The sequence below is a fragment of the Labrus mixtus genome, chromosome 9 (assembly GCF_963584025.1).
Source record: "Labrus mixtus chromosome 9, fLabMix1.1, whole genome shotgun sequence".
Taxonomy (NCBI): domain Eukaryota; kingdom Metazoa; phylum Chordata; class Actinopteri; order Labriformes; family Labridae; genus Labrus; species Labrus mixtus.
In genome coordinates this window covers 6,616,759-6,644,143 of record NC_083620.1, presented here as the reverse complement: position 1 = coordinate 6,644,143, position 27,385 = coordinate 6,616,759, and the positions used below count along the sequence as shown (strand labels likewise).

General features: G+C 42.6%; 1 protein-coding gene across 5 annotated transcripts in view; it reads left to right on the top strand.

Moving 5' to 3' along the window:
• myo18ab (myosin XVIIIA b) overlaps positions 1-27,385 on the top strand; it is a 111,461-nt gene that overhangs the window by 79,927 nt on the left and 4,149 nt on the right. For 2 of the 5 annotated variants that reach the window (XM_061045592.1, XM_061045590.1), the window contains 12 exons: positions 562-672; positions 2,030-2,134; positions 4,500-4,646; positions 4,766-4,879; positions 8,573-8,689; positions 9,713-9,796; positions 11,351-11,488; positions 12,661-12,846; positions 13,496-13,635; positions 16,852-16,896; positions 22,969-23,091; positions 24,427-25,942. In XM_061045592.1, the coding sequence (XP_060901575.1) occupies positions 562-672; positions 2,030-2,134; positions 4,500-4,646; positions 4,766-4,879; positions 8,573-8,689; positions 9,713-9,796; positions 11,351-11,488; positions 12,661-12,846; positions 13,496-13,635; positions 16,852-16,896; positions 22,969-23,091; positions 24,427-25,933 (2,817 nt within the window). In that variant the 3' untranslated portion in view covers positions 25,934-25,942. The remainder of the gene's footprint in view (positions 1-561; positions 673-2,029; positions 2,135-4,499; positions 4,647-4,765; positions 4,880-8,572; positions 8,690-9,712; positions 9,797-11,350; positions 11,489-12,660; positions 12,847-13,495; positions 13,636-16,851; positions 16,897-22,968; positions 23,092-24,426; positions 25,943-27,385) is intronic. The other 3 variants (XM_061045593.1, XM_061045591.1, XM_061045594.1) reach the window with 3 other exon arrangements.

Below are 27,385 nucleotides of genomic sequence, written 5' to 3'. Positions count from 1 at the left end.
TCAAAGTTTCAGGATATTTAACTACAGATGAAAAAGAGTCAAAAAAAATGTTTGGGTTGGAGCGCTGATGGCCTAGCAGTTAGATCGCGCCCCATGTACGGAGGCTATAGTCCTCCAAATAGGCAGTCCAGATTAAAGTCCGGCCTGTGGCTTCTTTCCCTCATGCCATGTCCGACTCTATCCACTGTCCTATCAAATGAAGGCCATTTGGTGTTAGGTGACTTTGGGTTGGGACTGTGATGTTATTCAAACAGAGCGTAATGTGGATACTTTGGTTTTTAGTGTATAAAAGCTGTTTTGAAACGACGCAGCAGCCCAAGCTGTGGTGATTCTAACGGACAGGAAAGGAGAAAAGCAGAGGTTTTTTTTTTATCTACCTCCCTGCTCTCCATGCACTCTGAGTAGATGTCAGAGCCTATTAGCAGAGTAAAGAAACACCAGCGAGTAGCGTGGACACACACTCGCCCATGAATAATGTATTGAAATAAGGTTGGAAATCAGCAGCGTTGGTTTGAGCCACGATGACAGCGCGGCGTACCGTGTTTTTATTTTTTCTTTCAGGCCAAGCTGCGTCTGGAGATGGAGATGGAGCGCCTGCGTCAAACACACTCCAAAGAGATCGAGAGCAAAGACGACGAGGTGGAGGAGATCCGACAGTCCTGCAGCAAGAAGGTAACCAGGTTTATCACACGCACACGGCTGATTTAGCTTCAGCCTTCACATTATCCTGATGTGATGTGAGGGAGGAGCGGGCACATTTTTAATATGACAGAGGAAGAAAAACGAGACAATGAAAACACCTTAACGATGGAAAATAACACTACAAAAAATAAAAATATAACACTACACTTCACATAAAGTCACTTACAGGTAAATACTAAAAAGGATAAGACTAACAAAAACGATCAGAAGTGATGCTGCTGGAGATAACCATACAGTCTATAGAGATAAATCAGTATATATATATATATATATATATAACTTATTTATGTTAGGAGTTATTTACAAGAGCTATGCATCATTTGCATAACTGAGAGTGTGGATGATTTGATTGACAGGTGGGCGTGTTGGGTTTGTTTCCCAGGAGTCTTAAGGCTCCTTTGCCCCCTGTTTTTACATTGATAGAAAGTTGGGTTGAGATAGCATTTCCAGTATATTAATTATTCAGTTGAATTAGTTCTATGTAAGTGTGTTTAAAGCTGACTTGTAATGGTAATCCCTCTCCTGACCTGCTTCTGTTCATGGTGATCACAGCGTTAATTTTAGAATGCAACATACAGTATTTTTGTAACGTTGATAGCACACCCCTAACCTCAATCTGAATGATCTGACTTTTCCATGAGTCCCATTTGTTTTTTTATGAAAGCTCATTGGCTCTAATAGGTGTCTAAATGATATCAGTATGTTTGACACGCAGTGGAGCAGAGGGCTGTTTGTGTTTGCTAATGTGTGGGTGTCTGAGTGGGTGTTTTGTAAGAATATTTAGCTTGATAGTTATCACTGAGGTTAATTCCCCCCCCCCCCCCCCCCCCCATAATGGCCTCCACCAGGCGAGCCCTCGTTAGCCCACGCATAATTAGCTTTCTCTACACTTACACAGGATGGGATCAAGGCCTCTGCAATGCATCTAACACAGACGTTTACATACATATGTATATTGTTTGATGATGGATTATGCTGATGTGCCCTTTAGGACCGTTTGTGGAAACTTCAGACTTTATGTCTGGCTGTGTTAGCATTTTTAAGAGTTATATTCAAAGTATATGAAAAAAAAATAGAGTTAGCAGTATTCGAATCGATCTGTTTTTAAAGCCAATTTGATTAGAAGAATGTAAACGCTGCACACCTCGTTTTATCTGTCAACCAAGAAGTCTTCAGGGCCACTTACACAAATCGGTCGATGGTTTCAGACTTCTTAAGAACACATCAGAAATCTATATTTTACTGTGAAAGGCGCGTCCATTTCTCTACTTCTGTCCGAGCTGATTAATCTGATTTCTACGTTTGTTCTTTTTCTGTGTGTTTCCAGCTGAAGCAGATTGAAGTCCAGCTGGAGGAGGAGTACGATGAGAAGCAGAAGGTGCTGAAGGAGAAGAGAGAGATGGAGTCAAAGCTCCTGACTGCACAGGATAAGGTAACTACACCTCACACAGCAGGACAAATCTGTGCTCTGTACTGAAACCAGTGACTGTAAATAAAGATAGATGTCCTGACCCGTGGCTCTGACCAAAAATCACACATTTAACTCACCGATAACACCTCAAAGATCTCTCCCCTGGTTACAGTCCACAGCAGGAGAGTGATGTGTGTCTGAAGCAGACATTCACGGTAAAAGAAAGTTCAATGACCCCTGTCTCGTGTCTGTTACGTTTTCTCTCAACGCTCCTCCTCGACGCTGATAATCTGGTGCACACAGCGCTGCTCAAGCCTCATTTGTCAACAGAGCTGTCAATCATGGCATTCAACTTTTATTTCTAGCTTCAAATATCTTATTAAATAATCCTCGAAGAAATAATTTACTTTGATGTGTATTTTGATTTTATAGTTTAGCCCATTTTCAATCTGCTAACATAGAGGAGGCGGAGCTGATGACCTATACCGCAGCCAGTCAACAGGGGGCGCTCCAAGTGCTTTGTCTTCAGTTTTGGGGAGCTTTCATGTTGTCCATCTTTTGTATACAGACTATGAATGAAAATGAAAAAGCATATCTCACAACTATGATATTTCCTGCAGCTTCCTTCTAGATGAAGCTCAGGGGGGTAAACTCCAGATAAAAGATAAATGCTAAACGGACTTGAGCTTGTATATCGCTTTGCTAGTCTTCATCTCTAATCGCTTTTACACTGCAGGTCACACCTACACATTCACACACTGATGGTAGAGACTGCTATGTAAAGAGTCCATCAGAAGTAACTTATCCATTCATACACATTGATACACATGCTATCAAAGCAGCGGAGCGAATTGAGGTTAAGTGTCTTGTCCTCATCGGACATGTGGCTGCAGGAACTGGGGATCGAACCCCCAACCTTCCAGTTGAGAGACAACCAACTCTACCACTGATCCACAGCCACCAAAGTTATTAATACATCCAGTTATGAATTGAAAAATAGAATAATTTTGAAATGACAGAGACATTGATCTATGTATCTGTATATGTGATGTGTGCAGGGAGGATGTTAATTACATTTGGTCCAAAGTTTCAGTTTCACAGCCGCTGAGTTGTGTGGGAGGAGATGTGGGCTCTGAAATGATTGGAGTGACTCATTTAGTCTGACTCAGTCTCATATATATATCTGACTGCCGACTGGATCAACGAGAGTCAGCAGAGTCGATCCGGTTCAAACTGAGGTCCAACACATAGGCCATAGACGAGGCCTTCTGCAAACTGTCAGAATACATTACTGTAATTTACTTCTATAAAAAAATCTTTTGTTTTGTTAACTTTCCTTTCCTCACTGCAGACTGTAATAAGCTGGATAGGTGTTAATCAATGGCTTATATAGAAGGGGTGGGATTTGATAAGTGTATACTTCTTCCCACTCCTCTGGTCAATCATCAAGTGTGTTTTTTACAATTTCTTTTAAAATAAACACAAGGTACTACTTATGCCTTAATGAATTGGTTAAACGCTCAATAAAGACATTCCTCGTCCCAATTAGGCCCCTATGTGCTGCTGATGAGTTACATTACCTACCTTATGGCCCTTTGTTTCCACGGCAACCAAAACAGCATAGCCACCTTCGACAGACATAGGCTGTTTAGTCTTGATTATTTTGTGAATCCTGGATTCAGTTTTTATTTTCAGATTGATACAGTCGGCCAGTCGGAACGTCTCCCTACACAACTTAAATACTGGCAGAGTTTGTTTTATATATTTTAGTAGGAATCGATAACACACTTTAAGTAATAAAACTAACAAACACAAGACTAAACTGACTTTTTGTATGTTTTCTGATACTTTTTAAGTTTCTATTATTCATACTATTGGGGGACAAAATAACTGTCTTTGAAGGAAAAGAAACACAGTAATATAATGTTAGATCTGGAAGTCAAAACCCGATATTGATTGTGTAAATGGCGTGGCTCAGTTGGTAGAATCAATCGTCTCCTAAACGGAAGGTCGGGGGTTCGATCCCCAGCTCCTGGAGCCACATGTACGATGTGTCCTTGGGGAAGACACTTAACCCCCAAGTTGCTTCCGCTGCAGCGTATGAATGTGTAAGAATGGATTAGTTATTTCTGATGGTCACTTTACATTAGCAGCCTCTACCATCAGTGTGTGAATGTGTAGGTGTGACATGCGGTGTAAAAACGCTTTGAGTAATCAGAAGACTAGAAAAGTGATATACAAGCTCAAGTCTATTTACCATTCAAATTAGACTCATGTATTTGTAGGAACTTGTAGGCTGATACTTTGATACAGTAAACTAGTTGGAAGATGTAGACTGTCATAACATGTCGAGTGAGGAAGCCTCCCTGTACTTTGTGTTTTCCAGGTGAGAGGAGGCGATGTAGAGACAGAGAAGCGTCTGAGGAAGGACCTGAAGAGAACCAAAGCTCTGCTCGCCGACGCTCAGATCATGTTGGACCACATCAAGAACAATGCGCCCAGCAAGAGAGAGATCGCCCAGCTCAAGAACCAGGTACGACTACTGGTTTTCAATCACTTAAACACCATTAGCTGCAACTTTAACAAATGGCCTCTGGTATGACTCTTACATATGAAGTGGTGTATTCAGCTTCTTTTCTGTGTCTGTTCCAGCTGGAGGAGTCTGAGTTTACCTGTGCGGCCGCAGTGAAAGCTCGCAAGTCCATGGAGGTGGAGATAGAAGATCTGCACGTTCAGATGGAGGACATCTCCAAAACCAAACAGGCGGTCAGTACAAAACTACTCCTCCTCCTCCTCCTCTTCCTCCTCCTCTCATCTTTAAAAAGCTGTGTTTCTAAAAAACTTTCCTCCAGTGACACGACCACATGTGGCAGCCCCATCGACTTTATGATGAAGTTTAGTGCGTATCGTTGAAAAGAAGGGAAAACAAGCAAAATCTGTCACATCATATGGGAGTGATCATCAGTTGTGACCACGCAGGTTGTGTTTTTTGAGCCTTTTTATAAGCCTGCACCATCTGTGGCGGTAGCAGAGCGGCAGTAGAAATGTCAAATCATCGCCTTCAGCCAGAGATAAGGGGTTAGAGGACACATCTGTTCCCTCTGAGCTCGTCCTCCGTCCTTCTCTTACTCCCTCTCTTTTTCATTTTCTTGCTTCTTTTATCGTTCTTTTCCAACTCTCCAGGGTCTGATCTTTCTTATTTCTCTGCAAAAACACACTGACTACTTTCTATTCCGTCAACACGTCCATCTTTATGTCACCTCTTTTCTTTCTATATATTCTTAAAAATAAAGTATCTACTGTCTCTATCTCAAGAATCTCCTAATCTTTTCTGACCTTTATATTTTTCTGTCCTTTTGGCATGGCTTTTCTTACTTAAAGCCCTGTTCCCATGGCAATCTGCTACCACATGTCGCTCGAACTGCCTCTTTTTTCTTCTTCCTTTTTCTTTTCTGCTTGCACATTTCTCCTGCCGTTAATTTACCCTCCATCTTTCTTTACCCTCTGCGTGTCAGAGAGCTTTAATCTCCTCCTGCTCTCTCTGTCTCTCTGTCTCTCTCTCTCCTCCTGTCTGTAAATGGGAAATCACTGAATGTTCAAACTGGTTGGAGCAATTTGCTGAGCCTAATTTAAATAAGACACCTCGTCACCTTGAGAAGTTTGACTGCGTATTTTTGGGAAGGTGAATATTATGTCCAAAGTGAAGTGAAGGGTGAAGATAATTGAGTTGACACAGCTGTGGGTCAGAAGCAGAGACTCGGCAAACAGGCATGGAGGGGAGAGATGGATCGGGGAAAATGTCTGGATGACTTTTACATTCCCTCAACTTGATGTTTTCACCCCGTCTTTTTTAAGCTTCTAAATTTAAAGAGGCTGTAAAATGGATTTATTTTTTCAATTAGCAAAAAATGTGGCAACCTTCTCTTGTCTTAAAATATGGCTTCTTTTTTTAAAATGTGCTCTGAATTAAAAAAAGAAGCTTCTAAAGTCGTATTTTTCCAGGTTTTAGAGTCTAGATGACTCATAGGGCTTCCACACTTGCAGAAAACTCTTGAAAAACTCCTATGAAAAACTATTTCCAGGAGGAGAGAGCTGTATGTATGGACGCAAACAGCCACATTTTTCATTCGTACTTCACCCAGAGTTTCTCCTGACAGACCCCCCTAGTATTTTTTTCCACAGCTGGTCCGAGTGAGTCGATGTGAGAACACAGCAGGATATTCTCCGGAGAATTCACCTCAAGCCAACAGGAGGGGGAGTGAAGTTTACATACTTTGTGTAGTTAAACGGCTGCATTACATTTTCTGATTGTCAGTATGTTATTGTCCGCTCTACACGTAGCATTGATATAAAGACTTATATCTTCATTATAGCATCGTGGAGCCGATTCTGTTGCTTCGTCCGTTTTTATTTTTATGTCACATCTTACCTCGGGAGAACTGGTGAACTCTAACTTGTCACAGCTGGAGCTGGAGCCATTTGCTTTCTGTTATTATCTACTGAGTAAAAATGATTTATGCTAAATTTATTGTTCTTTCAGGCACAGGTGGCTGAGTGGTTAATTCATGCATTCCTGTGTACCGAGGCAGTAGTTATCGAGGGCCGACCGGGTTCAAATCCTACCTGTTGTTCTTTTCCCTCATGTCATTCCTCGCTCTCTCTCTCTCTCCCCCGGTCTCTGACTCTGTTCGCTGTCCGCTGTCCTGTCTCTCCAACAAAGGCTTAAAAGGTTCTAAAAAATGTAAATAAATTCAGATTTCGTTCAGCTTGTTTTTTTTAGGAGATTCAATATTATTAACATCCATCTTTTTGTACTGTAATGCAACATAGAGTGAAGTAAAAACTACCAAGACAACGAGCAGAAGCGTTGTGTAAAGAAAATGAATCTTAATTGTGGAGTCGGAGTTATAAAGAGGGTGTAGCAGGGAGAAGATAAATGCGTCAGCAGCTGTTTGGTTGGCCATGTGTCTTTGAGGACGACCTCTACATCTCCCATCAGCAGACGCCCGCGTGCGCTGATGACAGGAACGGTTATTGCATAAATGGAGGGCTTTTTGAGGCAGCACCGGTCACATCATCCTCTGCAATTCAACACAAATAAAATCATGCAAATAACATTTCTTTCAGATGGTCTGCTGTACCCCCCCCACCCCCCCCCCCCCACCCTCTCCCCCCATTCCCCCGCCGTTCCATCGCCGTAATTGCAGTGTTTTGAGGAAATTGTCTCGCATGTTTTCGACAGCTTCCTGCTGAGAGCCGTGGCGATCCGAAGGGGGGAAAAAGGCAAAAAAACAAAGAGCCAGGACACGTAATTGGGTTGAGATTGCACAGACAGCCTATTGTTAAATGTGCTAAATGAAAGTTTGATGCTGCAGACTGTCAAACATTTTCCCCGAGCTGCAGAGACGGCGCTGCGTTCAAAAGCTTTTTCCTGAGCGCTCGGCGAGGCCAATGGTGGATCTAAAAAAGGAAAGTGTAATATGTAAATGAATCCGCCCCAGATTCCACATAGATATATTTAGATACTCAAGTACACCTTGGAACATCTCATCAGTGGGAGGTGTTTATAAAAATAGATTAAGAATAAATAACTCTGGCAGCTTTCTTTTGATTGGTTGACTTGAGTTTCTACTTCCGGATGTCTCACCTCTGCCTGTCCCCGACTCTCTCATCCTGCCTCTAAGTGCAAATGTATTCATTAGCCCTTTCACACAGTCACGTTTAGTCATCATTTATTAATCTGTCGCCCTCCACCTGAAACCCCTCACGCTCTTTTTGTGCATCATCTGAGTCATTACTGAAACAGGATTACTTCAGCACCGACCCTGCTTTCAGCTGGAGGTGCGACGCAGTCACCGCTAGCTTTTAGCAGCTAATTGGATCCGTGTGATTGGATGACTGGGGCCTGAAACAACGGCTGCCGGGCCCTGTGATCTGAGCGGGGGCTGTGGAGGAGTTAATAAGGGCTCTCCTCTGCTCTGCATAGAGAGACTGTGACAGTTTAGACCCACTTTACACACATTTATGGAGTTAGTGCAAAGAAAGAGTCTATACAGGGGGTAAAGAAATTCTGTTACTTGTGCTTTTTCAATCACTTCTAATTCTTACTACATGTAAATATTACTCTTATGGTGTGATGTAGTAATTCTGATATGCATGCATGCAAAAGAGAAATTCAAGTGTGGATTTAAAAGGGCAGGGTGAAACATTTGAGAAGGCATCAAGACTCACTTTTAAATGTGTATTTTATGCAGGACCTGCCTTGAGAATCCTCATTAGTTATCTTAATAACTCAAATGTTTGCAGCACAGACTCTGTGTGTTGGATTTCTCCTCTCTGATATTTTGGGGGTTTAATAGGAGAAGCAGCTGCCTTCTCGTGTCTAATTTAGTCCAAGGCTGTGAAAACACAGCTGTTGGATCTATTTAAAAAGGAAACTTTTTTTTCTGTGTTCCTCAGCTGGAGGAGCAGCTGAGTCGTCTGCAGAGGGAGAAGAACGACCTGCAGTCCAGGATGGAGGAGGACCAGGAGGACCTGAACGAGCTGATGAAGAAACACAAAGCTGCCGTGGCCCAGGTGGGATTTATATCTCTGATTCTATATCAGACACACTGTGCAGATACTCAAGCACACCTGATCAGCCAACAAAAATAAATCGATTTTTGGAAGTTATGAATCTATTTAAAATCTCAGAAGACAGGAATCTGTCATACATGTATTTACATACATGCATTCAGGATGATAAGGACAAGGCATGACTCTTACAAAAAATGACAGCTCTGTAGAGATGAAGATTTTCTTAAACTCCACAGGGAGCCTTTAAAGCTCCTCATACACAACTGCCGCATTATTGATGAATTCTCCAGCTGATTCCGAGTGAAGGATCCGACCTGATGGAGTATAATTTTTATTAAAAAGCAATATTCTCCCTGTATGTATCATCTATCCTAACTGGTCGAGCCTCGCCCTGCCTCTCCATCATTACAAAAAAGCAATCCCAGGTTCATTTATAAAATGTAAAAATCCAGGATCAAGCTTTACATCGGATTGTTTTAACACCATCCATCCTCGCCAATTGAGTGGTTTTAGAGCAGCGGGGGTATTTGTCGAGCTCGGAGCATGAGTATTAATGTAGCTGTACAGGCAGATGAGCAGCAAGTGGAAATGAAAGTGGAGGGAAAGCGTTTTCCTTTTCCACCGCGCTGATGGTATGATGAGTGATCTGCCTCCGCCGGCTCCAATGAATCCATCCTTCTCCTTTTAAATTGAAGCGGCTGAATTCCCGGTGGGACTCGTTGCAGCAGAGTGCTTCATCTGCTGCAAAAAGAAAAACACTCGTTTCAAACATTTCACACAGGTCACATTGAAATGAGATTTATTGATGTGCTCTCACCGCTTTAAAAAATCTCTCCGGTAAATTTATTTGGCGAGGTAATGTCACTGTGATGTCATCATGTTTTACTGGATCTGCTTGATTTTTTACACCTAATGGACTTAGATTTATCTGTTCAGGCTTCCACAGTTCAGGTTTGTGTTGACTGCAGACTTACTAATGGAGGAAGTACTTTTAAAAAATGACTTTTCTTTGCTGTTTTTCAGTCGGCTCAGAACCTGGCTCAGATCAGCGACCTTCAGGCCCAGCTGGAGGAGGCCCTCAAGGAGAAGCAGGAGGTCCAGGAGAAGGTAGAAAATGTTTATCAATTTAACAAAAATTTGCCCCTGATCTTCTTTGTGTTGCCGAGTTACTTCTTTCCCTAAAAAAATCTACCTATCAAAAGATCATAAAAGAGGGGAAATAAAAGACACAATGTGCAGATTCCGTGGCTCTAAATCAATACTACAATAACAAAGATGACATCGAGGCTGGGGGGGAATCATGGGAGTTCTAAAGACGTCCGGGCGAAACCGACCTGAGGAAGAGAATATGGATACAGACGATGTATCTGAATATTATTTACATGACGTTTTTTATCACCGCAGCACGTACACTAACAGTACGGCCGCTTTCAGTAGCAGCTCCTGCTTCTTTATGCAGCGGTCTTTGACGTGTTTCCATGGCAACAATAAACATTCTCTCAGTCTTGGCAGCTCTGTAATGGCAGCCGCCACAACAAGAAACATCCCGTTATAACAATCAAATTACGTATTTCTCTGGCTTTGATAACTTGGGAATATTTGAGGTGATGTTAGTACTCAACAAGAAAATATATATATAACATAGGTTTAGTCCATTTTTAATTAATTAAGATATTTTAATTTTAACATTGTCATACAATTCTACATCTTGTACGTTTAACTGTTCAGAACAATGAGGACTGTTTGATCAGGAAAGTATAAACGAGATGAAGGCCGACACCTTCCATCTCATTTTTATATGAACTGTGAAATGATCTCTGCTTGATGTTTTGTACTTAAAGAGCAGTCACAACAGAATACTAAGATGTCAACAGATAGAATAATCTAATATGTGTTTGCTGTTAAAATGGTCCAGTATCACTTACACAGGTTCAGATTGCAGCCCTCCCCTCGTTCACCATCCTGGGAAGTTTCTCGGGTTTCCTTTGCAGCGTCCAGCAAAGAATCCAGTTTGCATTAGTGTGCAGCCTCAGTCCATTTGCTTTGCCTTTGCACTGCTCTCTTGACAAATACAACCCTTGATGTAATTGATGTGTCATTCAAGCAGGATTTGTTGCTGCAATATGTGACACAGATGGCCGACTTGGTTTCCCCAACTCAGCCGAGCAATAATGCTGAACATGCTTGTGCTGTCATCCCCGTAATGACTGCTGCCACACAAATCTGTTTCTCCATCAGAAACAGATGTACCTGACAAATTAAAGCCAGCGAAGGAGGAGGGGGGGGATTACACTCCGCCCCCACCCTGAACAACGGACATGATGTGACTCTGACTCATGTCCTATAGAGAGTGAGGGAAAATCCTGAAACTTCTAGAAAGTTTAAAGACATAAAACTCTCACACACACACACACACATTGTCTCACAGGTTAACTTCTGTTATTTCAAAGCAACAATGTCATCTTAAATGCATCACGGGATGAGCATCTTGAGTTCTTCAAAAACTCTTTTGCATCTTGAAAATTTAAAAACACAAATCATCAGTTGGGTGGAACAAAACCCTAAAGACGCAATGTCTCATTTTTGTGACACAATAAGAGCTCAGATTTGATCCCACTAACAAGTGTAGTGATTTTTAATGTGCGTTTCTTTCTTTCTTAGATGCAAGCGCTTCAGAGCCAGCTGGAGTTCCAGGAGCAGTCCATGGTGGAGAAGTCTCTCGTCAGCAGGCAGGAGGCGAAGAACCGCGAGCTGGAGACCAAGCTGGAGTTTGAGAGGACCCAGGTCAAACGCCTGGAGGTGAGAGCTAAAGACACACGGAGGGGCTGCTGGTCAGGGGGGGATGCTCACTGCAGGAGGGGAGGGTTAAGGTTCAGCTGCAGAAACAGAAACCGTCTCGACAAACACAACATATATGAATGTATACTGTAGCTCTGTAAAACCTCCAAACACTGCCGGTTTTTATTTATATAAAACCATTCCAGCTTCACCTCGTCCTCCAGCCTGTGCTTCTCTCGCTTGACAATACCATTTTTATTCTGTCATTTTCAGAATTAATTTCAGATTTTGCCTGAGACAAAAAGCACAAGTGAAGGATAAAGGTTACCATCTGCACGCTCCCGGGGACAAATTGAAATCCTCTCTCGCCCACAGATGAAATGACCCCGCACTCACATTTTTTGCACAGGTTCAGTTTAGTAATTACTAGCTGTGCAGCGTGCTCACCGCCAGGCAAGCCTCCCTCTGCTCCTTGCCCTACAAAGTCAAAATACATTTAATTATTTATCTTAAAGATAGCCAGCCTGTAGTGAAATGTGAACGCTGAGGAAAACAGACACAAGGGTTGGACTGTTTCTGCCTTTGGGTGGAGTTTTTTTTTTTTTTTCCTTTTTTCTCCTCGGCAGCAGTAAAAAGCGCAGTGGGTGAGTATTTCAGGTTGCCGGAGTAGTGTAGCTCGTCAAAGCTTGGAGGTAGCAGAGCTCAATCAATACAGACATGAGGAGGCCACGGAACAACACCCACTCACTATGTGAAATATGGACAAAGCTGGTGGCTAATGCAGGAGCTCTCTCGCTGATAAAATGAGCTGCTGGCATTCATACACATGCAACAACTTTAAAAACTCTCACACAGGACTCACCTGCTAAAACAAAACTAAAAACCAACATATGTGAAGACATTCCGCTGCACCACTCCAATTCATTATTGATAGAAATACTCATTAAAAGTTAAGATTTATTTCTGACTGGAGAAGTGGTTACGCTTGGTGGTTTCTTTACTCTGAGAACTGCACTGTTCATTTTATTTAAGGCTTTTATTGGAATGTATTGAGTTCTGATTTCGATGCCCTCCTCGATGTAGAGCTTTATGTGATTTCTAAAAAAAATACAAAGGGGGGATTCGACAAATGAAGCCAAGTTTGCTAGTTCAGTAAAGTAAGTAAAACTTGTCTCCTCTTTTTGTCTGTGTAGACCCTTGTCGCTCGTCTGAAGGAGAACCTGGAGAAGCTGACGGAGGAGCGAGACCAGCGCAGCAGCAGCGAGAACCGAGAGAAGGAGCAGAACAAGCGTCTGCAGAGACAGATCCGAGACATCAAGGAGGAGACGAGTGAGCTCGCCAAAAAGGAGTCCGAGGCCAGCCGCAAGAAGCACGAGCTGGTGAGGACGGGACCGAGAACTTACAGAGTGTTATCAATGAGCAGCAGTGCAGTCTGAGGTTGTCATGATGATACCAGAGATTAAAACTTTGATAAGATACTGGTCCAATTCAAACAATGTTGATCCAAGTTTGATACCATTGTTATAAAAAGGCAGTTTAATATCAGGTCATTTCTTGTTTTTAGTTACCAAAATGTGCAGGCAAACTTCTGCACACTGTCTGAATTGTACCAATACGTTGGCAACATTTCAACTAGTTGTACAATTAAGGCAATGTCAACTCCTCCGCAGCCTGTCTGTGTGAGACATAAACATAACCTTTGCATCTTTATGAGACTCCAAAAGGGCAAGAGAAACATCCGCTTTTACCGACCTGTGAATTTGAATGGAGTACCGCTGCTTTCTCTTTCAGCAGCTTTTGGTTAAAAATATGACTAAAGATAAAAAAAAATGTTTTAAAGCTTCAGGACTTTGCGATTCTATCGGGCTTAAATCACAGAGATTGTTTCCTTTGAAAACTTGGGGTATCAAAACGTCTCAAAGTACCGAATATTTGGACAACCTTATTGTCACTCCTGATCTTGTAGGAGAGCCTGCATGAGAATTTCCATCCGAATATCTTCAGCTGAGTCTCCATTTCTTTCATCAGGAAATGGACATTGAGAGCTTAGAGGCCGCTAACCAGAGCCTGCAGGCGGACCTCAAGCTGGCCTTCAAGAGGATCGGGGACCTCCAGGCCGCCATCGAAGACGAGATGGAGAGTGACGACAATGAAGATCTCATCAACAGGTACAGAGATATAACTCCGATGTTTGGAGCGCTTTAAAATCTCAGAAGATGGAAGTCATATGAGTTTGATCACAGGAAGTTTTACCACAAGCCAAAGCAATGGTTTAGAATAATTGAAAAACCTTTTGCATACCACGAGGAGGGCATTTAGGTAAAGGGCGCTATGAAGATCTCAAGACTTTAGCTAAACCTAAAGTCTTAAAACCATGCCAGCAAAATAGTTAGGATGCTTTGCAATAAAACATACTGAAGTTAAATAAGGACTAAATAAGGAAATCTTACATTAAAGGTGTAATATGTAAAATATTAAAAAATATCCAAATTAATTAAAATGGATGAAACATAAAATTGTATATGTTTTTTGATGAGTACTTATATTTCATCAAAGATTTCCAACAGTTGTCAAAGCAAGAGAAATCCGTAATTTTATAGTTGTAATGGGACGTGTTTATCGTTGCCGTGGAAACCCTGTATGTTACGTCACAGACCGCTGCATAAGGAAGCAGGAGCTGCTACTGAACGCTGCCAAACTGTCGCTGTATGTGCTGCTGTGATAAAAACGTCATTTAAATAATACTTGGGAGTAGCAGAGAGAATCACTCCCATGATTCCCCGCCAGCCTCCATGTCATCTTTTGTTATTGTTTTGATTGAGAACCCCCTGGTGGTGGAATTTACAAACTGTGCGTTTAAAACTTGTTTTAAGTAAAATGCAACATAAAGCAGAAAGTCTGCAACTGATGCAATCAAACGTTTCTTCCATTTTGCACATTATCCCAACCTTTCTAGAGTATAGATTGTAGTTCACTCATTGCTTCCAACCACATCTTTCACTCTTTATTAACATGTTGGAAGTTGACGTTATGAAAACAGAACAAACTGTATCTGCAAATCAAGACGGAGAAGTGTAATTGGCTCTCATTTTGTGATAAAGAATTCCCACTGCTCATATAAATATTACACCTAAATACAATTTTTACTATTATAAGTGTATCAGCTGCTTTTGTAGGATGTTTCACCACCTTTTCTTTACAGGTCACATGATCCCTGCTGCACTCCAAAAGCAGTGGGACAGTGCTGTGGATGTTTATAGCTCATCCAGTTATGAATTTGTTCTAATTAAAGGTCCACATTCAGGAGGAGCAGTCTCTTTTTCTGCATTTGACTTCTCTCACTGGAGTATTTGTATCTGTGTCTCTTTTTGTCAGGACCGTCCATTGTAACCCCTCCTCACTATAAATCTTCACCCTGCCCTGATAGTTTTCTGGGGGTGAAATAGTTCCACGTGTCGTCTTTCCTGCTTCTATTGTCTTCTCCACAAAAGATGTTTGTTTTTCGTTCCCAAAGTGAGAAGAGGAGATCAATATCAGCCGGTGTCTGTGTGTACAACAGAAACAGATCTGTGATGAAGGGGAAAAAAACACAGCCAGGCACATAGAGTTCCTGTAGTGTAGCGTTCACAGTGAGGCTTCCTTGTTCCGCTGTGCTGCACAACAACAACAATAACAACAACAACAACAACAACAACAACAACCTATGCCCAACAATCAGCCCTGTCACAGAAGCCCTATTTATATAAAGTGATTGTAAAGAATTAGTAATGGATAAAGTTTGATCAGTGAGCTTTAGTGACACATTTAAGATCCTTAGACAAAGCTAGGCTAGCTGTTTCCCTCTGCTTCCAGTCTTTATGCTAAGCTAAGCTAATCTAATCACATCCAGACTCTAGTTCTATCCTTCACACACAGACATCTGAAATATTATTTTTATAGAAACACATATTCCCTGAAACCCTCAATGTTTTTTTTTCTCTATGTTGAGTTAGTTAGTTTCACTTTCTTGGCTAGAGGTCGACCATTAAAATTTGATATGATCATTTATTTAGCTGCTAAAAGACGTTCCAAATAGTCCATTTTTACAGCAGAAATGTACATGACCTGCTGTCCTAACCCTAACCCTAGTACAAAAAATGATATTTGTCCTATAAGTTATAGTCCTTATAGGCACACATATAGGCACACACTGTCGAGGGGGTGAGTTTTTATTCCATAAATATTTACAGTCTATCGTAGAATCAGGTAACTTACATTTTTTTGCCCCCATTCACTGCATCATCATCTGAAGTTTGCCTCACCCCCTGCCACTCGCTCGCATTACATTTTAGATGAAATTTACCTGCTGTGTTTACACATTGACTCAACCCTGAAAACATGACATTTCCAGGAGTTTTGTGTATGTGTGAATAAAGCATTACAGACAGTTCATTATTATTCATGTTCCTGGGGGAATATTGCTCCTTAATATGGGAATCTATTTTTTAAAAACAGATGGTTATGTAGTAGCACCATAATCTTAAACTCACAGACAGTTGAATGGGTTCTTGTCATTATGTAACCTGTAAGTTTCAGCTCATATTTTCTCATCCTGAGAGCGCCCTTGTTTGTCACTTCCAGAGACAGGTTTCACCTATTGTTGATGCTGATAAATCGTCCAATCAGTTTACCGGTCGACCTCTTAGAATGTCATATTGCCATTTCACCAGTGACAGTTTCAACAAACCAATCCAAGCCTTGCAGATTTTGGTTTTCCTGCTTTCAAACACGTATCACACCTCCCTCCATCCCCCTGAGACAACAATCCTCCGAGCCTACATTTGGTGCAGCTCCTCACAGATAACACATAAATACCGAGAGTGTTGGTGACGCAGTCTGAAGGTAGTTCTTTCACTGAGTCAGACTGTTTTTCTCACACCCAGCTCAAACTCCCATATTTCCTCTGGAGCTCCTTGTAAGAAGACATTCACACTCTCCGAGAGGCCTGCTGAGCTTCACTAGTTTTTTTTTCAGTCAATGAGTTCTTCTCCCTACAGCAGCAGCAAACGGTGTGTGAGTCACTGAGACTCACTCTGTCAGGATTTCTCCTCCTCTCTGTATGCCAGACGCAAGATCAGTCTGAGGCGGCGTGCTGAGTCAATGTCCCCACAAACATGATGCGTACAGTGCGGTTAGCTCGCCAAAGGAGGAAGAAAGGAAAAAAAAAAACTGGGTCATCACAGCATCTTCCATGACCTCCATTATTACTGAGATATTTTTAGCTATCATTCATGTTTTATGTATTATTTTTGACTCTTCTTTCATGTCTTTGCTTTCTGTTTTTTTTTTTCATTGTTTCTTTTCTCGTCCGTCCCTCCACACATCATCATCTTCATCACGACCAGTTTGCAAGACATGGTGACAAAGTATCAGAAAAGACAGAACCGAACGTGAGGAACTGTTGTTTGTTGGGTTTTTTTTTCTGTTTGCAGCGCTGAAAATGATGCAGAATCCTTCGGTCTTTGCACATCTAGTGGAGAACAAAACTCACAGCTTTTCTCTGGATTTAGTTTCAGTCCAGTCAGTGCTTCACGTCTGGCTGTTACTACAGACAAGAGCCGAGTTTTAAAGGAAAATAATCCCCCCACGACGGAAAAAAACTAGATAAGATATTTGGCATTCTGCACATGTTGTGTTGTTTTGTGAATTTTTAGTGATCCTGGGATAATTTTCATCTATTTTAAGACTTCAGCTGTCGGTGTCAGGCCCTCAGAATCAAAGAGCGATGGCTCAGCTCCAGATCCAAACATGTTCAACAATTCAAACAGAAAAGAACTGCTTCATGAAAGAGGCAGAGATACATAAAATCCGAGGTGGGTGGGGGTGTTCCTTTGATGTGTGAAGGCTCAGGGATGATGCATCATCACCAGTGCTCAGAGATTCCCTCATAACCCCCGGTTTACTCCACTCTTCATTGCATGCCCTCACATGCTGAGATGCATGAATATCTCTGGCAATATGTTCCTGCATGAAAACAGCCTCCTTCCTCAGACTCTCCTCTACGGTTTTACACTTTCAAAGCTTTGAATTGAAAGTCGCACCGCCATATTTTGTCCAGTCATGTCCCTCGAGGTGGAGATCTTCCCCTCGCCCTCCCGCCTGAGGGGGACATCCTGCATCGTTTACCGCCTCATGTCGGTGAAGGGGCATCATGTCGGACGTGCTGTGTCATGTTCCAACAGACGACTCGGCCTCTCGCTCCTCGGGTCCTTTAAATTTTTCATCGTCCCTCTGCAGGGCGAGATGTGACCGCGGCTCGGCGGTGACATCCCCTCTGACAGCGGGATAAAAAAAGGGTGTGTTCCTCATCAATCTTTGACTCGCACCTGTTTAATAATGCAGGATTCTCAAATGTCTTACAAAAAGCGATCCTGCTCACAAGACAAGGAGCACAGACACGACTCTAACCTCTGGATCACTGCCGCTTCAGCCTCCGTTATCCTTTGGTTTTCTAACAATTTGAGGGATTTTATCAGAGCTAAAAGGAACAGGAACAACTTTGTGTTAGGAGAAAACTATAAATTATACATGTTTACATTTTGATACATAAATATTGATCCAGTTTAAATCCAGTAGGATTAAGCTTTGCTAAAATAAACAAACCCCTACAGGCACAGACCTACTTCTTAGTCCTTAGAATATCTTTGAATTAAATCAAGTTTTTTTTACTACTACATGAAGATCTTTACTGTAGATGACATTTCAAGATGTATTTTTGACATGGTGTTACTGCCCAACAGAGAAACATTTATATTTGAGGTTTTTTGTTTCCTGTTGGCATATTTAGCCAATGATTTTCTCTTCATTGTGTATAGACAATGACTGAAATTTAAATCAGAGGGTTAAACCAGCGGCTGTGGCTCAGTGGTAGAGTCAGCCGTCTCTCAGCTTTGAAGGTCGGAGTTCGATCCCCAGCTCCTGCAGCCACATTTCAATGTGTCCTCGAGCAAGACACTTAATCCCAAGTTGCTCCCGCTGATACATCAGCGACGTATCAATGTGTATGAATGTATGAGTTACTACACGGGCATGCCCATGACTCGTAGAGGAAAATGAAATTGCGTCTCCTGCCACTACTGGATTCTAAATCTAAAAAAACAAGAGACCAGATAAGTCACATAAGTAAACCAGTGTTGTAGATCTTAGAAGTCCAAATTCAAAAGAAACACAAAAAACACAGCATATGGAGTCCAGTTCCTCTTGGACCATTTTAGTTGTTTCCCTCCTATCGTCAACATGGCCAGAATTTAAATTAGAAAAATCCAGAGTTTTCTTTGTCTGAAATTATTACAAAATGGAATCAAAATTATGGGCAAATCCAAGACAAGAAAGATAATTTAAAGGTTGTATATTATGCAAAATACACTTCACCATGTTCCTCTAACTCTAATATGTGTCTCTAGTCTGTCTACAAACCCCCCAATGATGAGACAAGTCCATCCTCTCCGTCTTCTGCCTGCTCCACTTTTCAGAAAATGTGTGCCGTTTGGATATTTTCCCTTCATGACATCACAAAGGGCAGTAACCCCTCCCCCAGGTGGGTGACACTCCCACAGCTAGGTGTTTGTTCTGCCCTCTGAGTCTGCCTTCTCACCGTAAACAATAGGACATGGAGCGAGAAAGCCAGAGACACCCAAGCCCTTCCAGAGAGGGGGCGTGGTCAGACACAGCTCATTTACATTTAAAGGTACAGACACAGAAACAGCCTGTTCTGAGCAGGGCTGAAATAGAGGGGTTTATAGTCATGATCAAATACAGGATCAGAGTGGATTTAGAACAAGAGTCTTTATACACATGTTTTGGGGAGCTCTGAGATTTTTTAAAACTGTTTGAAAAGGAGGATAACATGTGACCTTTAATGGAAACTGCTTGAAACATTTACAACATGATCTTCTAGGGCATGCAAACCATCAGCATCAAAATGATCTAAATGCATAATAAAAAATCAACAGTATTGATTTAAGATTTCTCTTTTTGAGAATTCAGTGACATCCCTGCTCTTGTCACCGTTATTGTTCCCTGAAATAAATAAAAAACGAGTCCTCTTTTCTAATATTGAGACAAGACGGAGAAAAAAATATCTGAATCCAGGACGAGACCAAGACCTTCAAAAAGTGGTGTCAAGGCAGGTACCAAGAGAGCGAGACAAATTTACAGAGCTGTCAAACATCGAATCAGACCGCCCCCTCAGATGCTCGGAGGAAGAAGGAACATCTCTGATATATTTCTTTCTAACATTGAAGTCTTAAAGGCCTCTTCAGCCCTGAAATTGGACTGCAAACAGTCATGGGTGTAGTGCGTTAAGTAGCTCCTCAGCACAGTTAATAAATGACTGTTTGGATAAGTGTAGTTCATATTGTTCTGAACTCCAGGCTGACTGCAGGGGGAGATTAACATTACCTTTTCATGCGACCCTGTAAATGAGCAGAGTGTTTTTTAAAGGGCGAGTCTGCTGATGGTCTCTGAGAGGACGCATATGTCTGTCTGAGCTGCAGAGCTACAGGGACGTCACCCCGGTCCACAGCTTTCTATAACAGGGGCAGGAGCGGGGCGTCTATAAGACCCAGGGCTCGCAGAGGAGCAGAGGAGGATCCATACAAGCTAATGATGAATGTAATAGTGTGTAACAGAGATGTACAACCAATGGCGGCAGAGTGTCACAGACAATTAATGTCTCCTCAGCGCTGTGTTTGTTTGCCTCCCCCAGGCTTTCAGCAGGCCTTAACTAATGGTGTGGTGGTCAAGGACATTTATTGCGGTTGACACGGTGTGTGAAGCGCTCAATTACATAGTGCCCACCGTTGTGGTTGTGTGTGCAGACCTGAGAGAGGACTCTATGTGCTCTGAATGTATCAGGAAAGTGTCCACAGATAGGAGAGCCGCTGAGAATAATGACAGTCAAAAGTTTCCTCGGCTGCAGAATTAGAGGGAACTTTTTCTAAGAGTCATTATTTCTCTTTAACTTGTCGAGTTTAAATTCTGGTTTCCAGGTCATCACATGCACATAGTGGGAAAATTGTATAGAAAAAAACAGACTCCCAAGTGCGTCTGAAAACGTGTTAGCCGCAGAGGCAAGTATCTTTCTGTGACCAGAGGTGTAGAAACATGATGATATTATAAAGTGCATGAGAATTTTCATGCAGATGTTGTTAGGGTGTTCAGCTTTACAGATTAGATAAAATTAGAAAACTGGTAACCTGAATTTGGTAATGCTTCAAAGCGTTTTGCAGTGTCACTTGGTTTACAAGGTGTAAAACAATCTTCATATCATGTGCCCTATTTCAAATTCATGATGTTTCAACGAGGGATTTATTTAGAATTTAGAAGTGTTTCCAGTCATGCAGATGTTGTTAGGCTGTTCAGCTTTACAGTTAAGATTAGAAAACTGGTAACCTGAATTTAGTGATGCTTCCAGTTGTGGAAAAAAAAGAACGTGTTGCAGTGTCACTTGGTCAACAGGGTGGAAAAACAATCTTTATATCAAGTCCCCAATTTCAAATTCATGATTTCTCAACGAGGGATTTATTTAGAATAAGTGTATCCAGTCATAGCAGAGGTTAAAAGACTAATTTCCCCCTCAAAAACTCGATCTTTGCAGAGATTTAAGTATTTGATAAGAAAACATGTCTGGATTTTAGTTTCTGTCACCTAACGTCGCAGCGTCCTCTCCGCTCGTTAAATGATGTTTGCACAGTCTTTTTCTGATAAAGCCTCCGCTGCTCCGTCATCAGAACAGTCGGCAGCAGCGAATCCCCGGCTTGACTAATAGTCGAGGCATGTTCTGCAAAGCTAATTACAGCTTTAAGAGTCCGTCGCCCCCGTCCTTCCTCCCATCCATCCCTCCCTCCCTCCCTCCTCTTCTTCGGTGTGAATGCAGCCACCACGCGAGGTTATTGTATTCTATGAATGCCGTGCGTTTAAATCTCACTGGACGGATCTCCTCTTTGAAATGCAGCGAGCTTTTTGTCTCTGCCTGCTAATGATTTTAATTATAGGTGGTTCTCTTGTGTGCTGGAGAACAGAATTTTTTTTTTTTCTCTGCACACGATAGAAGTGGTTGTGAAACAGATGCAGAGATGTGGAGCCGCCCCTGCCATGTCTCTGCAGGACTATTAAGCTGTAACAACTTAATTTCACAGCGCCACACAAGCACTGGGCTCTGACGGCACTTAATGAGTGTGGCGCTCTTTTCATCCGTGTCAAATTTTATGACAAGCCCTCTCTTTTACTCCCCGGCTCGCGGTGGTTTGTGAACATGTAATGATAATTGAGAGGAAAAACAGTGCAGTGCCCAGCTGTGTACCAAATCATTCTGTCAAGAGCTGAAATTATGAGAGCATGCATATCAGTGTGTGTGTGTGTGTGTGTGTGTGTGTGTGTGTGTGTGTGTGTGTGTGTGTGTGTGTGTGTGTGTGTGTGTGTGTGTGTGTGTGTGTGTGTGTGTGTGTGTGTGTGTGTGTGTGTGTGTGTGTGTGTGTGTGTGTGTGTGTGTGTGTGTGTGTGTGTGTGTGTGTGTGTGTGTGTGTGTGTGTGTGTGTGTGTGTGTGTGTGTGTGTGTGTGTGTGTGTGTGTGTGTGTGTGTGCGTGTGCACCGCTGCTAATGGAAATAATTATCAAATGAAGGATGAATCTGGACTTTTTCCCGCAGTGCAGGTCATGGAAAAATAAAGTTCCCTTAACAAAGGTGTTGCTTTTAGGTTGGATTGTTCCTCCTTCTTTACGTCAATCTCCTCCTCCATGTTTGTACAAATCACATTTCCATGTGCAGCAGGACCTGCAAGACTCCAGGTTGTGTTTGAAACCCAAGAATGTAAAGAATCGAGGGATCAAGCGAGGAACGCTAAAGTGTTTCCTGTTCTCTACTGCTGCTACACTGTACCGTCATATCACTCAACCCTGACACCAGCAATGACTCAGTTACACGAGTTCATTTCATAGCTAAAAGACATGAGAGAGGACCCTGTGACATTCAAAGTCAGGTTGTAAAAAAAACAAAACAAAAATAAAGCTCTGTGTTTGGGTTTTGTTCCTGTCATGGTTGCACTTGAGCTCCGAAGCAGCTTTGGACGAGCAGAGGTAAAATGTTTGTTGTAGCTGACTGCAGAACATAAAGTACTCGTCTAACAATGACAACAGTGGGAATGCTGCGGCGTTTACAGCTTTACAACCTGTCGTGGGCATGTTTGTGTGTTTACAGGGACTCTCTGAGCTGACTGCATGAGCTGCCTTTTCATCCAGAATAAATGCCACAATCCCTCTCTGCTGCCACACTAACACGTTACAGCCTGCTTTTTTATCGTCTGCTTCCACAGCAGACAGAGACTCACAGGAACTATTCTACCAGTGTTGACCCTCTTTTTTTTTGCACTAACATGTTTCTTATTTGAACGTTCCTCTCTTAGTATGACTCGCTCTTTATGACGTTCCTCTGACTTGTTGTCCTGTCTCTGACTCCTCATCAGTCAGGGGGATTCAGATACAGACTCTGAGCTGGAGGATCGAGTGGATGGGGTGAAGTCCTGGTTGTCCAAAAGCAAAGGTTCGGCCAAGAACCTTTCAGACGACGGCAGCCTCAAGAGCTCCAGGTCAGTACTTAAAGCTGCTGCTGTTTCTGTCACTCAAGCAGCAGTTAGTGAGCATATGACATGTTTTCTGTTTTACATGATCCGACCCAGAGGAAATAAAGCAGAGCAGAATATTCTGAAGAAATAAAACCTTTTCTTTTCCTAAATGTATTTTTCTCACTGCTTTGTCTTGGCTGTCAGCCGCTTGGTGAGGAGGGGACTTTCTTTTTCCAAAAAAACAAACCATCTCCCTAGTAGATTTATCGACATGCCCGATGGCCAGCTGGCATCGTCTACCTGAGCAGCGTGCTGAGATTAATGAATGTGTCTGCAGGCTGACAGCTTCGATTGCCCTAGATTTGTCTCCTTACCTGAAGATTTAACTTCCCTCCCCCAGCTGAGCCACTCCCAACTTTAAAAACTTTGAGAGTTTTTAAATCTCTGTTAGCAGCGTGTCCCCGTCGGCAGCCACGGAGAGATTCATAGATCTACCGAGCGCTTCCCACTCTAGTGCCGTCATTTAAATTCCAGTGACTTGAATTCACATTTAAATGAGTACAAGTACAATGAAATTGTTCCTCACTTCTCACAAGTTAACTAAGAACAGGCCAACAAGAAGAGGTAAAAGGAAAATAGATTTAAAAGTTAAGCGCGTTGGTTCAGACCACTGACTGTAAATAAGATGGACGAAAAGTCTCTGCTGATGTTGTACAAAATTGAAGGCTAAATCCCGCAGCAACGGGAGCTGACATATTGCTCTTGTGATGTCATTGGGAGTCTGTGCAGTAGGAATCGTCTGGTGGAGCTGTGTGCTGACAGCACAGCCCTTTTGCCAACTAAAACACACATTAAGCTTACTGATAAAACATCAGCACAATTTAAATCACAAGTAAATTAGTTGGTAGTGTACTGTTTGTAATAGAATTTGAACAAAATGGCTGTGTAAATGTTAGAGTCTGGTCAATATGCCTCAGTTGCACAAATATTCCATTTGCTTTAACGTGGTTCTTAAGTGCAGGATGTTCCATTATTATCATGACTCTGGCCTTTGTTCGTCCTTGGTGGGCAGTCAAATGATTGTGTTGTTTATTCCAGGACAGAAAATGGCCTTGTTATTCCCTGCTGGTTGTCTCCATTTGCACTCCTCTTAATCCTTTTCTTTTATGTCATTACTGTACCTTTTTTTTTTTTTGGTTAATTTCCAGCTCTTACATTTCTCATCACATTTCTGTTTTGATTAATTTGTTCTTCATTCTCCTCTTTCACTCACCACCTCGTGATCCTTTATCTCATCTTTGTCATCTTCTCTCCCTTTGTCTTCATTCCTCTGTCCTCTCCGTTGTTGTTTCTCTCTAGATTTGCTGTAAATGTAGACTCAAAGGAAGGGAAAGAGTGGAAAGAGGGTAAGGAATGGAAAGAGGTAAATAAAGAGGGTAAAGAGGTAGACTCGAACAGGTCGGTGTCGGTCATGAGCTCCCTCAGCTACAGAAAACGATCCAACCTTGATTCCATCGGGGGCAAAGGGGATGCCCTCTTCAGTGCCCTTAAGGAGAACGCTGATTCAGAAGACACTCTCTCCTACCATAAAAGTAAACCCAAAAGCACCGATCAGGATGACACGTACTCCTTCAGTTCCAGGAGGAAGTCTCAGGCAGGCGATGACAAGAACGGCAGAGAATCTGTCATTTCTCAGGCCTATTCTGAAGCCAACAGCCGAGCCAGGAAAGGCATGGACAGCCGCTGGGGCGACTTTGACAAAGAATCCACCGTTTCATTCACTGCACCAAGTCGGGCCTCCACACGTCTCGGGTTGAGCCCAGAGGATGATGCCAAGTCTACCATCAGCTTAGGTCTGTCTAGCCCTCTTGGAGGCCGCCGAACCACCTCACGCTTCGAACAGGACAGAGGTGGACGCTCAATGTATTCCAGTACTCCCAGTAGTCCTTCCTTCAGCAGACGGTCAGGGGGTCGCAGTCCTGGAAGTGTGAGCCGGGCCGACTCTCATATGTCGCTGGCACGGAGCTGCCGCCTGAGCGAGTTTGACGTCGATATGGATGACAGTAGAAGTGTTGCCTTCACAGAGAGATCTGCCTATAGTCCTCACTCGTCCATCGGCAGAAGTATCTCCATGCCTCCATCTCAAGCCAGAGCGACGACGTCCGATAATGACCCAATTGATACCATGGACATCAAAACAGTCAGTCACCGGAACTACCTGGACCCTGACCTTGAGAAAGCCATCAACGAGGTGCTGAGCTTCAAGCCTATCAAATTCAAGCGCAGGAGCTTGGAAGATTCAGAGTGTGATGAAGAAAAGTCCAAGAAAGAAGAAGCGGAAGAAGACAGCACCCTAAAGCGAGACAGTGCTCGCCCTGCCAGCAGTCTGAGACGATCTGCATCAGCAGTGGACTGCATGAGGCCGGCCCGCAGCACCAGCAGCTGCAGCAGCCGCCATCGCAGCAAGAGCAAAGGAAAGAGCAAGAAGAAGAAGAGAAGCCACAGCTCCGAGTCGGACAGCTCAGGAGACGACCGTCGGCACAGGAGCAGCTCCAAGAGGAGGTCCAAGAAGTCCAAGAAAAAGTCCAAGAAGAGGGACCAGTCTTCCTCTTCATCCTCGTCTTCCTCTTCGTCTTCAGAATCTGAGTCTGGATCGGACTCGAGCTCAGGCGCCTCGACCATTTCCTACCGAAGCTCCAGCAGTGTGAAGAGGGCCCCTACTCGCAAGACGCCCAGTCCAGAAGAGGAAGAGGAAGCCAGGCCGCCGAGCGAGAACCAGCAAGTGAACAAAAAGGACGATAAGAAGAGGAAGAAGAAGGTGGACAGCCTGATGATGAAGTACCTCTACCGGCCTGACAGTGACTGAGGCAGGCAGGTGCTGGTCCCCTGAAAAAGGCTTGTTTTTGAAGCATGGATTGACCTAACCGATCCGCTCACACCTCCACAGTGTGAATTCTAATTTTCACGTTGGATTTGACGTGTCCTCGTTGGCATGCTAACAATGTTTGATGTTTCAGCTTTAGGTAAAACACTCGTAACCAAAACGTCTAATGTTGTCTTTTCACTGGTTCAGAAGAGCTCAGGCTTTGATTGAGGACTCTTTGGGGAGCAGAAAAGACTTGTTTTACCACACTGGGAAGTGTAGTTGGTGAGATGCTTCACCCAACAGGGATGTAAACTCAGCCTTTAATTACTCCTGAGATGTCACATTGATTTATGGCCCCAGAAAGGTAAAAATAACAGGAGTCAATTAAAAGAGGCCGTAATCACTTTTTACCTTCCAGCCCCAACGCTGCAGGCATAATTAGACCCCGAGCATTGATTTACAGCAACTGGCAAATTCATTTGAGATGCACATTTGACAGTAATTAACCCCCAGTTTGCAATATTTAAGCAGTTTGAATGCTAAATAATTTGAAAAAAGCTGAGCTGAACTGCATGTAGACCGCGGATTGGAGTGTATTTTTCTTGCATCAGAAGAGTCTGAGAGATTCACACACAAAAAATATCTCTTAAATCATGTTAGACATTTCCTTTTCTTATTGGTTCTTTCTAGTTGATTGTTTTATCGTATTCATGCATACTCACTTACAAGTGTAGGATTATTAAGAGGATGATTTCACAGAGCTTTGTGTGTTTTTTAAACAGTATAGACATTGTATTCATAACCAGTGTTTGCTAGAATGAAAATGCATTGCATGAGGTTTTGTGCTCATAAGATGTGAGAGATGCTTTGTGTTGGTAGGAGAGCTCAATGCACTGCAGCACATAATGATATGAACCTCATTATTACTCTGGTTTTGTTTGTCAAATTTAGAAAAACATTTGAAACATTCCTTACATGTGCAAAGTTAGAAGACAGTAAAGTAAAACAAAATAGTCCAATCACATTCAATTCAGCACTTTGAAGCCACTTTGAAGCCACTGTGAAGCGACAGCATGTTTTTCATTGTGGATTACTGTGAAGAAGTCTCCAATTTGGCAGCCCATCTTAAAGGTAGAATTGCTCCAGTAAATTGCTTCACATCCAGCAATCCATCACCGGCTGTAATGGTGACAACTTGAATACACCCTGATCACAGTGGATTCAGTAAAAGTTCTTGTTTCGTCACCGACAGACTCAGATTGTTATTGTGAGGGTCTGACAGCATTACAGAAAGGATCCATACAGAGATGGACCTTTTTGTTCAGGACTTACATTGACTGTCAGACCAGACTCCATTGACAAAATCACTCATTTTAACTTGCAGAACATTGGAGTTGTTTTTTCCTCTAACTGGTTCACTCAGAGAACCATGGTTACACATCGTAACCGTTC